This window comes from Pholis gunnellus (assembly GCF_910591455.1).
Source record: "Pholis gunnellus genome assembly, chromosome: 21".
NCBI lineage: Eukaryota > Metazoa > Chordata > Actinopteri > Perciformes > Pholidae > Pholis > Pholis gunnellus.
In genome coordinates, this window is record NC_136548.1 from 19,938,053 (window position 1) to 19,952,615 (window position 14,563).

At 42.9% G+C, this 14,563-nt stretch overlaps 2 protein-coding genes across 2 annotated transcripts in view; one reads left to right on the plus strand and one right to left on the minus strand.

The window, feature by feature from the left end:
* Window positions 1-428: 428 nt before the first annotated feature.
* stambpl1 (STAM binding protein-like 1) lies at window positions 429-13,299 on the plus strand. Its single transcript, XM_079182573.1, has 12 exons — window positions 429-568; window positions 4,636-4,785; window positions 5,402-5,619; window positions 5,749-5,824; window positions 7,079-7,174; window positions 7,265-7,483; window positions 7,589-7,739; window positions 8,181-8,305; window positions 8,379-8,516; window positions 11,230-11,342; window positions 11,443-11,542; window positions 11,726-13,299. The coding sequence occupies exons 2-12, from the start codon at window positions 4,756-4,758 to the stop codon at window positions 11,780-11,782; spliced, it is 1,323 nt and encodes a 440-aa protein (XP_079038699.1). The 5' UTR covers window positions 429-568; window positions 4,636-4,755; the 3' UTR covers window positions 11,783-13,299.
* Window positions 13,300-13,385: 86 nt separating this feature from the next.
* The window catches only part of acta2 (actin alpha 2, smooth muscle), an 8,410-nt gene continuing 7,232 nt past the window's right edge, over window positions 13,386-14,563 (minus strand). The window contains exons 7-9 of the mRNA XM_079182119.1: window positions 14,506-14,563; window positions 14,237-14,418; window positions 13,386-14,163 (exon numbers count right to left, since the gene is read on the minus strand). The exon at window positions 14,506-14,563 is cut by the window's right edge and continues 134 nt beyond it. Coding sequence (XP_079038245.1) covers window positions 14,020-14,163; window positions 14,237-14,418; window positions 14,506-14,563 — 384 coding nt within the window. The 3' untranslated portion in view covers window positions 13,386-14,019. The remainder of the gene's footprint in view (window positions 14,164-14,236; window positions 14,419-14,505) is intronic.

Genomic DNA, 14,563 nt, shown 5'->3' on the forward strand with positions numbered 1-14,563 from the left:
TGAAGGGAATGTGAACATTCAGAATAAAAGTGTTTCTACTCTTTAGTTTTATGTTATATGTAAAACTGTAATTAAACTACAGTTTATATAGTCAATATACAAGTACAAAAGTAAGTATTTGTGTTTTTGTACATGTCTTCATGTGTGTATCCTTAAAGTTTGAAGTAAATGAGTATACATTAACATTTACATTTTATTTAAAATGTATTTTGAAACGCCCATATGTCCGGAAAGACGACTTCCGGTATGTCCTCGATCACTTCCTCTTCCCAGAAGATGTGTCAGAGTGAGATGTCGCTACCATTTTATTCTCCTTTGGCAGCAAGTGGTGCGCATGCGCAGAGTCAACACCCACTCTCCTGTGAAACCGGAAGGAGTGAGTGAGTCATCTTCATGCGGAGACGATCTTTGAGCTCCACCATCTCTTTGAAGCAGCTGCCGGAGCTTTCAGCCGTTTCACCAGAGCTTCATTCAGGACCCTTTAGTGCTGAGACCGGGTCCCGGTGCAGGTGTGACCGGGTCTCCTTCTCACGTGACAGCTCGTGGACATCAAACCGACAGCAAACCGGTAAACTGATTGACTTTCCACCCGGAGCTTTCTGTCTTCTTCTCTCTGCCTTCTTCTCTCCTTTCTGTCTGAGCGGAGTGAGCTCGTGCTGATTTTAACTGATCAATATTTAATCAACCAATCAATTCCCAGAATGCATCACGTGACCAGACAGATGAATATTAAAAACCCTAAAATCCTCCTGAAGCTTCTTCTGAATAGAATTATTGATTACAGAACACAGATCAATAATTCATCTTTAACCTGACGTCTTATTTTGAAAGGTATGCTTATTGATTACAGAACACAGGTCAATTATTCATCTTTAACCTGACGTCTTATTTTGAAAGGTATGTTTATTGATTACAGAACACAGGTCAATTATTCATCTTTAACCTGACGTCTTATTTTGAAAGGTATGTTGATGGTACATCCTTTAATAAAGTAAAATAACATCTTTAATTATTGTTTTTAGGTATTTTATTGTGAACAAAATGTTCTGGAAACAGGAAACCCCTTAAACAGACCTTTATTTAGAAAATCAGATTTTCAGGTTCACATGACTTTAATGTTAAAAGATTAATATTAATAATATTTTTTATTACAATCTGTTTGTTTCAAGGTGTAAATTATTGGACCTTTAAACCTCTTAGTTGTCATAGAAACCGCTAAATAAAAAATACAAATACAGTTTAAATGTTTATTTATTTATTTATTTTCTCACGAGATCAAAATAAACTTTAAAAAAGACTAAAAGACGAAATAACTCTTTAAAAGGAGTCCCGGTGCAACCAGGAAGTGATGTCATGATTCTAAACCAATGAAATAAATAAGCTCAACGTTGTTTTTATTGATCGGTCATCACATGACTCTTTATGATTTAATATTTATTCATATATTTAAATAAGAGAACTTTAAGTTAATTTACTCTTTAATTTAAATCAATTTAATTAATAAAATAATGTTAGTCTGTTACTTTAAAAGATGAATGACATCATTAATAATAATAATAAATTAATATGAAGTGTTGAATCAATAATGTCTTTGATGTTATTTACATCTCAATAAAACGGTAGAATGCTTTTATTTTGAAGTCCATTCTCACACACTTTTACCATAATAAAGAGATGACTATGGGACCTTATTTCAGAATAAAAGTTAATTAATAATTGTTTCTTTAAAATGATTCAACATCATCTTAATAATAATAATAATATAATATATGTATTAATCACACGTAATATAAACAACACCCCAATTAGATACAATTTAAATTATGAAATAAAATCCCTTCATACGTCATTATAGAAGGAAAACATTGTTATGGCAAAGTTCAATAATGAATTCAAAAGTAGTGTATTGAGCACTTTTATTTTGAAAGTACTGCTATATGAACAAAAGGTCAATAACAAAAAAGAAAACATTCCTTAAGCCCCATTTACAGTAGCATGTTATTGTTAAAACATTTCGGGAGCAGGTGTGCGTCACTGTGAAACCAAATGTTCCAAATGTTCCAGGACTTCCTCGTGCTCACCGTCACAGAAGACAGAACGGAACCTCACCCTCATCGTGGAATATGTTGCAAAATGACTTAAAACTTAAATAACTGATACCATTTACTGCTTTACTGAACACATGAACCCTGAACACTGAACACCTGAACACTGAACACCTAAACACTGAACACCTGAACACTGAACACTGAACACTGAACACATGAACACCTAAACACTGAACACTGAACACATGAACACCTAAACACTGAACACTGAACACTGAACACTGAACACATGAACACCTAAACACTGAACACCTGAACACTGAACACCTAAACACTGAACACTGAACACTGAACACCTGAACACTGAACACCTAAACACTGAACACATGAACACATGAATACTGAACACCTGAACACTGAACACATGAACACCTAAACACTGAACACCTAAACACTGAACACATGAACACTGAACACATGAACACATGAACACTGAACACATGAACACCTGAACACTGAACACTGAACACATGAACACCTAAACACCTAAACACCTGAACACTGAACACATGAACACCTGAACACATGAACACATAATACCTGAACACATGAACACAGAACACCTGAACACTGAACACATGAACACCTAAACACCTGAACACATGAACACTGAACACATGAACACCTAAACACCTGAACACATGAACACTGAACACTTAACACATGAACACATGAACACTGAACACTGAACACATGAACACCTGAACACTGAGCACATGAACACCTAAACACCTAAACACTGAACACTGAACACCTAAACACTGAACACATGAACACTGAACACATGAACACATGAACACTGAACACCTGAACACCTGAACACTGAACACTGAACACATGAACACCTAAACACCTGAACACATGAACACCTGAACACATGAACACAGAACACCTGAACACTGAACACATGAACACCTAAACACCTGAACACATGAACACTGAACACATGAACACCTAAACACCTGAACACATGAACACTGAACACTTAACACTGAACACATGAACACCTGAACACTGAGCACATGAACACCTAAACACCTGAACACCTGAACACATGAACACTGAACACTGAACACATGAACACATGAACACTGAACACTGAACACTGAACACATGAACACTGAACACATGAACACCTAAACACCTGAATACATGAACACTGAACACTGAACACTGAACACATAAACACATGAACACATGAACACTGAGCACATGAACACCTAAACACCTAAACACCTGAACACATGAACACATGAACACTGAACACTGAACACATGAACTGAACACATGAACACTGAGCACATGAACACATGAATAACTATTGACTATTATTATTCGTGTTCAATTCAACCATCAACTTTACGCTAACGTCGTATTTTAAAGGTTTGATGAGTCGACATTTAAACATTCACGAGTACTTTACTAAAATATATTGTGTTAATACTGCAACACAAACATGCTCATAAAGATACATTCTGGAGTCATTCCTCCGAAGTCATTCCCCCCCGAGGACGAGTCAACAGATACTGCAGAAGAAGAACAGAAAGAAACAAGAGAGACAAGTTTTACTGTCGGACCAGTTCAGTCACAACAGATTCTATTTATAGATTCAGATCCTCTGAGAGTCTAAATGTCCTCACCTGTACACACCTGGACCTGGTCCTCACCTGTACACACCTGGACCTGGTCCTCACCTGTACACACCTGGACCTGGTCCTCACCTGTACACACCTGGACCTGGTCCTCACCTGTACACACCTGGACCTGGTCTTTCTCTTCATGTGTAGCTCAATTCAAGTTTTAATTTAGATTTAAATTATTTGAGTGAATCAGAAAATCTCTCTCTCTCTCTCTCTCTCTCTCTCTCTCTCTCTCTCTCTCTCTCTCTCTCTGTGTGTCTCTCTGTCTTTCTCTTTCTTTCTCTCTGTCTCTCTTTCTCAATTCAATTCAATTTGCTTTATTGGCATGAACATTTAGAAACAGTATTGCCAAAGCATCACAAAAATTAAACATACAATAATATTAATAAACAATAATATTAATACACAATAACATTAATATACAATAATATTTATATAACATCTAGATTGATTATTCATTTTATATATACAGTATATATATATATAAAGTGTGTGTGTGTGTGTTTCTCTCTCTCTCTCTCTGTGTTTCTCTCTCTCTCTCTCTCTCTCTGTGTGTCTCTCTTTCTTTCTCTCTCTCTCTCTCTGTGTTTCTCTCTCTCTCTCTCTCTCTCTCAATGCACCGGTTGCTGTGGTGACATCCTCCAGACGTTGATGAATCAGATCTGTTTTGTTGGCTCCTCTTTGGCTTCTTCTTCTTCTTCTTCTTCTTCTTCTCTTGTTTTAAAGTGGATGACTCACTGGATGGTTATTGGTTGTCTTGACTGTTAGCTTTAGCCACATGCTCGCTGTTCCTCACAGGAAGTTCTTGAAGGAACATTTCACCCAAATCTGTGTTTTCAAGGCTCAAACTGCTCGTTGACGTCTTGTTTGTTTGTCTCCCCATGCAGTGAAGCATCATGGGAGTTGGCAGATGGACGAGCCGGCCATGGGCCAATCGGAGCCTGTGACACACACACTCACACACACACACACACACACACACACACACACGCACACACACACACACCATGGAACAAGGCTTCAGTTTAAATACGCTGGTGAGTGTAGCGTGTGTGTGAACTACTACTATTGTTTCTACGACTACTACTCTGTTCCATCTTTACGTCCTCCAGCTCTCCTCCCTTGTTTCCTCCTTTCATAAGTACTTGTCCTTTTTTTGATGTAGTACTCTGTAAGCATATATATTTTGTGATGTAGTACTCTGTATGTATATATATATATTAGATGTAGTACTCTGTATGTCCTGGAAGTACTTCCTCTCATGAATAGAGGACTCAGTGAACAGAGGAGCGTTCTTCTTCTTCTCATGTTAATGAGCTGCGTAACAAGTGCTGCATTCAGGCTCCCAGCAGGGACGGTAAATCTCAGCTTCCTGCCTCAGCTGTCAGATGTTGGACACATTATTTATTACTCTTCTTCTTCAGAGGACTAAACATGAAACTGTCTTTAACTGGTTTAATGTACAGCCTCTAGGGGGCGCCAGCTTAAAGAACCTTTTATAATATGTACAATATATCTTTCATGTTAATAACAGATAACCTGACTTTATTGTTATTTTCTCTTATTGTTTATTGTTATTCACTTAACAATAAGACACAATTCCTCCTTGAAGATAATGAATGAATCTGATTGGCTCTCCGTGTGTTCCTTCAGAAGAAGCTGGCGGCGGAGCCGGACTACACCGACGTGTCGCTGTCGGCGGCGGAGCGCGTGCGAGCGCTCGGGAAGATGGGAAGCAGCGTGGAGCTCAACGAGGACGTCGCTCCCAGAAGATACCTCCGCTCTGGAGTGGAGATGGAGCGCATGGCGGAGGTTTACCTTCAGGAGGGAAGTCTGGAGAACGCCTACGTCCTCTACACCAAGTTCATCACGTGAGACAGCACGACCACGGCTTCAGTGTTTCATTCATTTATTCATTTTAGTTTTACTTGTTTATTTATTTTATTTGTATTTATTTATTTATTCTTGTTTCATATATTTATTGAAGGACATGTGTTCAGTCTGTTTGTAGAGAAGCTGCCCGCTCACAGAGACTATCAGAGCTGCAGCCTTCCAGAGAAGCAGCTCATCATGAAGGTCAATATTCACACTGATTATCAGTCATAAGGAGATGTGTTAGTGCTAGATACACAAAGTACACGTTTAAGTATTACTACTAGTCCCAGACCTCTACATCTAGTCCCAGACCTCTACAACTAGTCCCAGACCTCTACATCTAGTCCCAGACCTCTACATCTAGTCCCAGACCTCTACAACTAGTCCCAGACCTCTACATCTAGTCCCAGACCTCTACATCTAGTCCCAGACCTCTACATCTAGTCCCAGACCTCTACAACTAGTCCCAGACCTCTACAACTAGTCCCAGACCTCTACATCTAGTCCCAGACCTCTACAACTAGTCCCAGACCTCTACAACTAGTCCCAGACCTCTACATCTAGTCCCAGACCTCTACAACTAGTCCCAGACCTCTACATCTAGTCCCAGACCTCTACAACTAGTCCCAGACCTCTACATCTAGTCCCAGACCTCTACAACTAGTCCCAGACCTCTACAACTAGTTCCAGACCTCTACATCTAGTCCCAGACCTCTACATCTAGTCCCCAGACCTCTACAACTAGTCCCAGACCTCTACAACTAGTTCCAGACCTCTACATCTAGTCCCAGACCTCTACATCTAGTCCCAGACCTCTACAACTAGTCCCAGACCTCTACAACTAGTTCCAGACCTCTACATCTAGTCCCAGACCTCTACATCTAGTCACCAGACCTCTACAACTAGTCCCAGACCTCTACAACTAGTCCCAGACCTCTACATCTAGTCCCAGACCTCTACATCTAGTCCCAGACCTCTACAACTAGTCCCAGACCTCTACATCTAGTCCCAGACCTCTACATCTAGTCCCCAGACCTCTACATCTAGTCCCAGACCTCTACATCTAGTCCCAGACCTCTACATCTAGTCCCAGACCTCTACAACTAGTCCCCAGACCTCTACATCTAGTCCCAGACCTCTACAACTAGTCCCAGACCTCTACATCTAGTCCCAGACCTCTACATCTAGTCCCAGACCTCTACAACTAGTCCCCAGACCTCTACATCTAGTCCCAGACCTCTACATCTAGTCCCAGACCTCTACAACTAGTCCCAGACCTCTACATCTAGTCCCAGACCTCTACATCTAGTCCCAGACCTCTACATCTAGTCCCAGACCTTTTGGTTTTCAGTGTGTGTGGTTGTGTGCAGGTACAGTTACTTCCTGTCTAGTAGCATTACCAATGCTAACATTAGCATCATTAGTAGTATTTATGTTCTGTCTTTGTCTCTATAGAAACTTCAGGAAGTTGCGTTTCCCCGTAAAGACGAGTTGAAGAAACGTCTTCAGGAGAAATACAGCAGGGAACACACCGAGTACCTCAGAGCCCAGGTGTGTGTGTCTCGACCAATCAGATCGCATCGTGTGTTTGATCAGATTAAATCAGATTAAATGATGAATAAAAGGGACTTCCTGTCTCAGAGCCAGGCAGCAGCGGTGGCGGTGGATGTGTGTGGTCATCAGCTGCAGCGTCTCTCCCTATTGGGCGAGGACAGGAGGCGTGGCCTCTTATTGGAGGAGGAGCGGCAGCGTGTCGCTGCTCTGCGACGCATGCAGATCGAATCGGAGCAGTTTCGCTACTTCGAGGACCAGCTGAGGCGTCAGGAGCTGGCCAATCGGAGAGGAGAGGAGGAGCCTAAGGTGATAGATCAGGCAACACTGTAATACTAACTGTGTATCAGTAGTACCAACACCGTGTATCAGTAGTACAAGTAGTATTTCTGCAGTGACGTGTTCGTCCTCTAGGTGGAGATCAAAGTGCCCGAGGTGACGGACGGCTCCTGTCTGTCTCGGCAGCCAATCAGAGCCTGCGTACGATCCCAGGGGGCGGATCTTAACAGGAACAGACCGCCAGTGCCCATCAGCCAACCAGCTGCCACGCTGGCCGGAGTACACAGTGAGTACACACACAGAACACTTCTGTTCATACAACCAGTGAACAGGAAGTGACCACATCAGGACTGAGGAGGAGTGACGTAGAGACGCCGTATACGTCTCTGGTAGAGACCTGTCAATCACTGTGTAGCCCCGCCCCTAAAGCATCCCCTGCTTTATGGTCTGTGTGACTCTAAATGGACCGTCATTTACTAAATGAACATCATGCTGTATTGAAGAAGACTTGAAACTAGAGATTGAGACCATAAACTCATGTTTACAATGTTTACTGAGGTAATAAATCAAGAGAGAAGTAGAGTCATTTTCTCATAGACTTCTATACAACCAGAGGAGTCGCCCCCTGGTGGACATTAGAGAGAATGCAGCTTTAACACATGACGAACCAGAGGTTGTCTCCTGGTGCGTACATGAAGGTTTGTGTGTGTTTGTTTCGTGTGTGCAGCTCAGAAGGTGGAGGGTTTGAGGCGGGTGGTGATTCCCAGAGATCTGACGTATCAGTTCCTCCTGCTGGCCGACTCCAACACAGCCAGAGGGATAGAAACCTGTGGAGTCCTCTGTGGACGACTGGTGAGGTTTACTTTCTACAGGTGATCGATCTCACCTGAGCTGCTCACCAACATCCTGACCGTCTCTCCCTCAGACGCACAACGAGTTCATGCTGACTCACGTCGTGATCCCCAAACAGTCGGCTGGTCCGGATTTCTGCGACATGGAGAACGTGGAGGAACTCTTCAGTTTCCAGGACCAACAGAGCCTGCTGACCCTCGGCTGGATACATGTACGTCTCCACGTTGAACACACGCTGAACACACGTTGAACGCACGTTAAAGACACACTAAAGACACGGTAAACACAACGGTAAACACACGTTAAATACATGTCAATCACACGTTAATCACACTATAAGCACACGTCAACCTGTTACCACTCCGACGGCCCGTCCGCGGGCTATCGGAGTGTTTACTGTACATTTGTGTTGTGTATACAACGGCTATTTATAGGTAGGCACTGCAGCGATATCTCGTTAGAAAGCTACGATTCGTGAGATTCGATTCATGCAAACCATTTCAAGATACAATCACAACAGCAGGTTCAACCAATGCCTCTGTCAGACCACCAACCCACAAACAAGCAGTTGCAAAATCGAGGCACCTCACCTTTGAAGCTTGATAGAAATCCAACCATCGATTATATTCCAACAAAAACGCTCTTGTTACATTTGGCAAAGGTCCAGACGATCCAATCCAGTAAAAGATTTAGTCCAAAACACATTATTACGTCTATAAACACCCACGAACTGCTGTTGCATCATTTCAAATTAGCCGGCAGATATGCTAACTAGCGATCTATTTTCTCAACATACCTTCACTTTCCATGTAAACACGGCGCTGTCTGTATCTCAAAATGGCGGCTGCATTATGACGCTTCGATTGAAACCTCATTTGACCTCATTTGACCTCTTAGGAGCTTCCATGTGCTCTTCAGAGCCTAGAATAGCCAACGAGAGTCCCAGTTGAAGGCTAGTGCCCGCCTCTCTTCTTTCGTGTGAAGCTCGAGCCAATTGCAACCGATCGTTCTGATGACTCACGCTTCGTATAGCCAATGAAATTACGAAAAGAAGGATATGCAGGTTCAGTGGGTGTATGTAGAGGAAGAATCTAGAAGTCAATTTTGACACCGCGAGTCAGGTCCTTGTGTCTGAGAATAAGGGCAAGGTGTCGTATGTGAGATTGTCAGTGGAATTTAATAATGGTGAAATATCTTATAGGTGACTGCATTTAGTCATAAATAAGCATAGTTTGAGTTATGAATACACATTTTAACATAGGCTGGGTGTGATACCAAGGGTCCCCACATGTCCTCTTTTTGAAAAGGGCAGAGACATACTCTAGTAATACCTGTCTAAAATATTCAGTTTATGTGCTATTGTTATCTGCAGGCATCAGCTTGCAAATAAATATACTCAGGTGGCAATAAAAACCTTCTCCTTCAGTGTGTTCAAACTTCTATTACTCAATGTCAGCAGCACTTACAGTGATTCTGACTAGTGTGGAAGAAACTTCAGAGTGTTAGCTTTCAAAAGAGACCAAAGCCATGCATGTACTCCAAATGGTTGAAGAACAGCTTTCAATTTACTTTGAGTCTGCCTTGGATAGACGTTTTAGGCGAATTTGACAGGTTTGGTAACAGGTTAAACACACGTTAAGCACACATCAATCACATGTCAAGCACACGTTAAGCACACATCAAGCACACGTCAATCACACATGTATCACATGTTAAAAACATGTTAAGCACACGTCATTCACACGTTTATTACATGTTTATTACATGTTAATTACACGTTAATTACACGTTAATTACACGTTAATTACACGTTAATTACACGTTAATTACACTATGAGCACACACTAAGCCCACGTCAAGCACACTCTAAACACGTTAAAAACACGTCGTACACGCTCAACGTTAAATACACACAGAAACACACTACCTTCAGCTCTACAGTTCAACCCTGACTTTCAGAAACAGCAGCTGACAAAACAGTCTCCACTCAATGACCACGTGTTCTGGAGCTTTCAACGATATCACACAGTCTTCTTCTGGATGGACTTGTGAAGTCCTGAACCTGCTCAGAACAACGTGAAGGTTGAACAAACTGACAACAGCTCGTCTTGCCGTCCTTCTGGGGACATTTCATAGATTTATATGGCTGTAATATTATTTTAACCATTAAAGGTCAGTTTACTCAAATAAGGCTGATTATTCCACCACAGAATGTTGTTTTGTGAACCAGTGATTTAAATCAGAGACTTGTAAACAGTTAAACCTGTAGGATTCCACAGTTTGTGTCCTCACAGTGGTATAAATCAGAGACACATATCTGAATAAACAGCTGCTCCTCCTGTGTGTGGGCGGTCAGCTGTCGGTCCCCAAAGTGTGGTATTAACCAGTAATCACACACGGGAGAAAAATGACCTCAGTTCATTCGTTTTTCAACCGCTTAATTTGCATAATCAAAAATCACCATGGCAACAGTGCCTGTGGTCGAGCAACAGATGAGAGAAAAGGGACAAAGATAGGAACACACAGACAGAGGTCTCACTCTGCAGCTCTGTGCTGTAATAGTGGTTTGTCAGGTCCGTGTCCCCACGACGTCGGAGGACAGTCGGGTCCGTGTCCCCACGATGTCGGAGGACAGTCGGGTCCGTGTCCCCACGACGTCGGAGGACAGTCGGGTCCGTGTCCCCACGACATCCGAGGACAGTCGGGTCCGTGTCCCCACGACGTCCGAGGACAGTCGGGTCCGTGTCCCCACGACGTCGGAGGACAGTCGGGTCCGTGTCCCCACGACGTCGGAGGACAGTCGGGTCCGTGTCCCCACGACGTCGGAGGACATTCGGGTCCGTGTCCCCACGACGTCACTGTTTCGGCTGTTTGTGTTGTTTTAACTGTGTGTAGTTCAGTGACTTTGACGTTTGACCCGACAGACTCATCCCACTCAGACGGCCTTCCTCTCCAGCGTCGACCTTCACACTCACTGTTCTTATCAGCTGATGCTGCCGGAGGCAGTCGCCATCGTGTGTGCTCCTAAACACAACGAGTAGGTCCACACACACACACACACACACACACACACACAGACATATAACTGATTAAGGTGTATTAGAAGGACTTCCTCACCCCTCCCCCTTCTGTCTCAGTGCCGGTGTGTTCAGGTTAACGGGTCCCGGGATGTCGGAGGTTTCTGTCTGCAGACTGAAAGGTTTCCATCCTCACTCCAAGGAGCCTCCTCTGTTCAGTGTGAGGACCCTCGTCTGTGATTGGACCAGAGACCCTGACCAATCACAGCCCTCCGTCTGTGACCACTGTTCCTCTAAACGTCCCACACTCATTTTAGTCCCTGAACGCCCCACGCTTAATTAAAATGTTGTACTGTTCCTCTAAAGATGTAACAGGATGTGACTCTCTCTCTCTCCTTCTCAGGTGTGTAAACATGTGGTTCTGAGGGACTCAAAGATCAAACTGCTGGACCTCAGGTGACAGACGAGATGAAACTGTGAACACTGTGTGTGTGTGTGTGTGTGTGTGTGTGTGTGTGTGTGTGTCTGTCATGGTTTTAACTTTTTGAAGGAAGTGTTTTTACAAAGTCAAAGTGTTCACTTATTATATAATTTGTTCTATAAAATGTTTGCTTTTAAAACCAGCTGCTGTAAAAGATAAGAATCTATTTTTGCTGTTTTAATGAAGAAAAACCAACTTGACGGTCACAACACAGAGGACAGTCTGGTATTTTTTTATTTATTGGTTTATTTGATAAGGGACAGTGTACATTAATAAAAACAATGCTGTAAATGCGCCAGAGTGAGTGAGTGAATGAAGTGTTTTAAAACATTCATTGTTCAGTTTTTTGTGAAATGTTTTCTATAAAATATTTGCTCTGCTGTAACGAGACGAGTGAGAATAGTTTTGAGGACACAGACCTGTCAATCAAACACTGACTTGGACACGCCCCTCCATCTGCTGTCAATCAAAGACCGATGGGGACACGCCCCTCCAGTATTTCTTACACATTTTAAAACACGTTGAACTAAATGTGATTTTTGGACTCTAAATAAATCGGTTTTATGAAGACGGTTCAGGACCATCGCCCCCTAGAGGCAAGAAAAGTAGCTCCACTTCAATACTGTGTGTGTTTGTTTGTTTGCTGTTTTTAAACTGACTGTTTTTTGGTAATAAAACACTTCCTGTTACTCTGACAGAGTTTTCAGTCTAAATGCAATTTATATAAATATGAAGTTTTGAAGTAGAAATCTGGTGATTTTGTATTTTTATATTTGTCTCTTATGACTCTGACTTCCTGTTTGATGAAAGCAGTTGAAGTGACGGATGAAGTTTAGCGATTAAAGCAGTTGAATTGACGGATGAAGTTTAGTGATTGAAGCAGTTGAAGTGACGGATGAAGTTTAGTGATTAAAGCAGTTGAAGTGATGGTTGAAGTTTAGTGATTAAAGCAGTTGAAGTGACGGATGAAGTTTAGTGATTAAAGCAGTTGAAGTGACAGATGAAGTTTAGTGATTAAAGCAGTTGAAGTGACAGATGAAGTTTAGTGATTAAAGCAGTTGAAGTGACGGATGAAGTTTCGTGATTAAAGCAGTTGAAGTGACAGATGAAGTTTCGTGATTAAAGCAGTTGAAGTGACGGATGAAGTTTCGTGATTAAAGCAGTTGAAGTGATGGTTGAAGTTTAGTGATTAAAGCAGTTGAAGTGACGGATGAAGTTTAGTGATTAAAGCAGTTGAAGTGACGGTTGAAGTTTAGTGATTAAAGCAGTTGAAGTGACGGATGAAGTTTCGTGATTAAAGCAGTTGAAGTGACGGTTGAAGTTTAGTGATTAAAGCAGTTGAAGTGACAGATGAAGTTTAGTGATTAAAGCAGTTGAAGTGACGGTTGAAGTTTAGTGATTAAAGCAGTTGAAGTGACGGATGAAGTTTCGTGATTAAAGCAGTTGAAGTGACGGTTGAAGCGATGAAGCAGTCGTCATTTAAGTCTTCACTGTAGTTGAAGTGTCAGAAGAACTGTTTTGATCTGAAGTGATGAAAGTGAACAACATTGAAGTGTTGAAATAAACAGTAACACAGTTTATCTTGTATGAGAGCTCTTTATTGTCTTCCTGGGGCAGTCGTCTGTCACTTCCATGTTGTTGACCTCACATCACACACTTAACTTCTTTACAGACAGCACCATGTTCAGGAGCCACGCCTCCTGTTGACCTACAGCTGTGACATCATCATTACACTGTGTGACATCATCACTACACTGTGAATGTGCTGGATAACGATGGAAGATAACACCAGCGGGACACATTCAGGCTTTATTCATCAAAAATAAAAACACTCTTCTTTGACAACAAACAAACATGGAGGACGGGGATAGGGGGCGGGGCCACGATACGGGGGCGGGGCCACATGTGGAGCGAGGGGGAGGTGGGGGTTAAAGATTAAGCACAAGCGGCACATTCACAGTTTTAAGGTGAGCACAGGAGGGTGTTTGGGGGGGTTGGAGGTTCTGAAACGATGGCATCACTTCCTTTTAACGAGCCGTCAGAATAAAAAAAGAACGTTTGCCTCGTGTTGGATGTTTGGATCTGATCTGGGATCTGGTTAGCTCGTCATCAGTAAGGGTTAAAATAAGATGGGGGTGTGTGTGGCGGGGGGGGGGGGGGGGGGGGCGCTGGAAGAAGATGGACACCCAGACCAGGTCTCTGTAGACCAGGTCCCTCTAGAAGCACTTGCGGTGGACGATGGAGGGTCCGGCCTCGTCGTACTCCTGCTTGCTGATCCACATCTGCTGGAAGGTGGACAGGGAGGCCAGGATGGAGCCGCCGATCCAGACCGAGTACTTCCTCTCTGGGGGGGCAATGATCTGCAGGACAACAAACAGGTTTAGACTCTGTGGACCCCCCCCTGTACCTCAGACAGGTATTTCTGTCTCTCACCTTGATCTTCATGGTGCTGGGGGCCAGAGCCGTGATCTCCTTCTGCATGCGGTCTGCAATACCCGGGTACATGGTGGTCCCACCGGAGAGCACGTTGTTGGCGTACAGGTCTTTACGGATGTCGATGTCACACTTCATGATGCTGTTGTAGGTCGTCTCATGAATACCTGCTGACTCCATACCTAAAGAAAGAGGGACGAGGAGGTGAGACAGACAGACAGAGAGACAGCAGACAGACAGACACACAGACAGCAGACAGACAGACAGACCGATGAAGGAGGGCTGGAACAGGGTCTCTGGACAGCGGAACCTCTCATTGCCGATGGT

Coding starts and splice junctions, on each gene's coding strand:
- stambpl1 (XM_079182573.1), top strand. CDS start 4,756: ATGGAACAAGGCTTCAGTTTAAATACGCTG. Junction 5,620..5,748: donor CTCTACACCAAGTTCATCAC/GTGAGACAGCAC, acceptor ACATGTGTTCAG/TCTGTTTGTAGAGAAGCTGC. Junction 11,543..11,725: donor AGGAGCCTCCTCTGTTCAGT/GTGAGGACCCTC, acceptor TCTCCTTCTCAG/GTGTGTAAACATGTGGTTCT.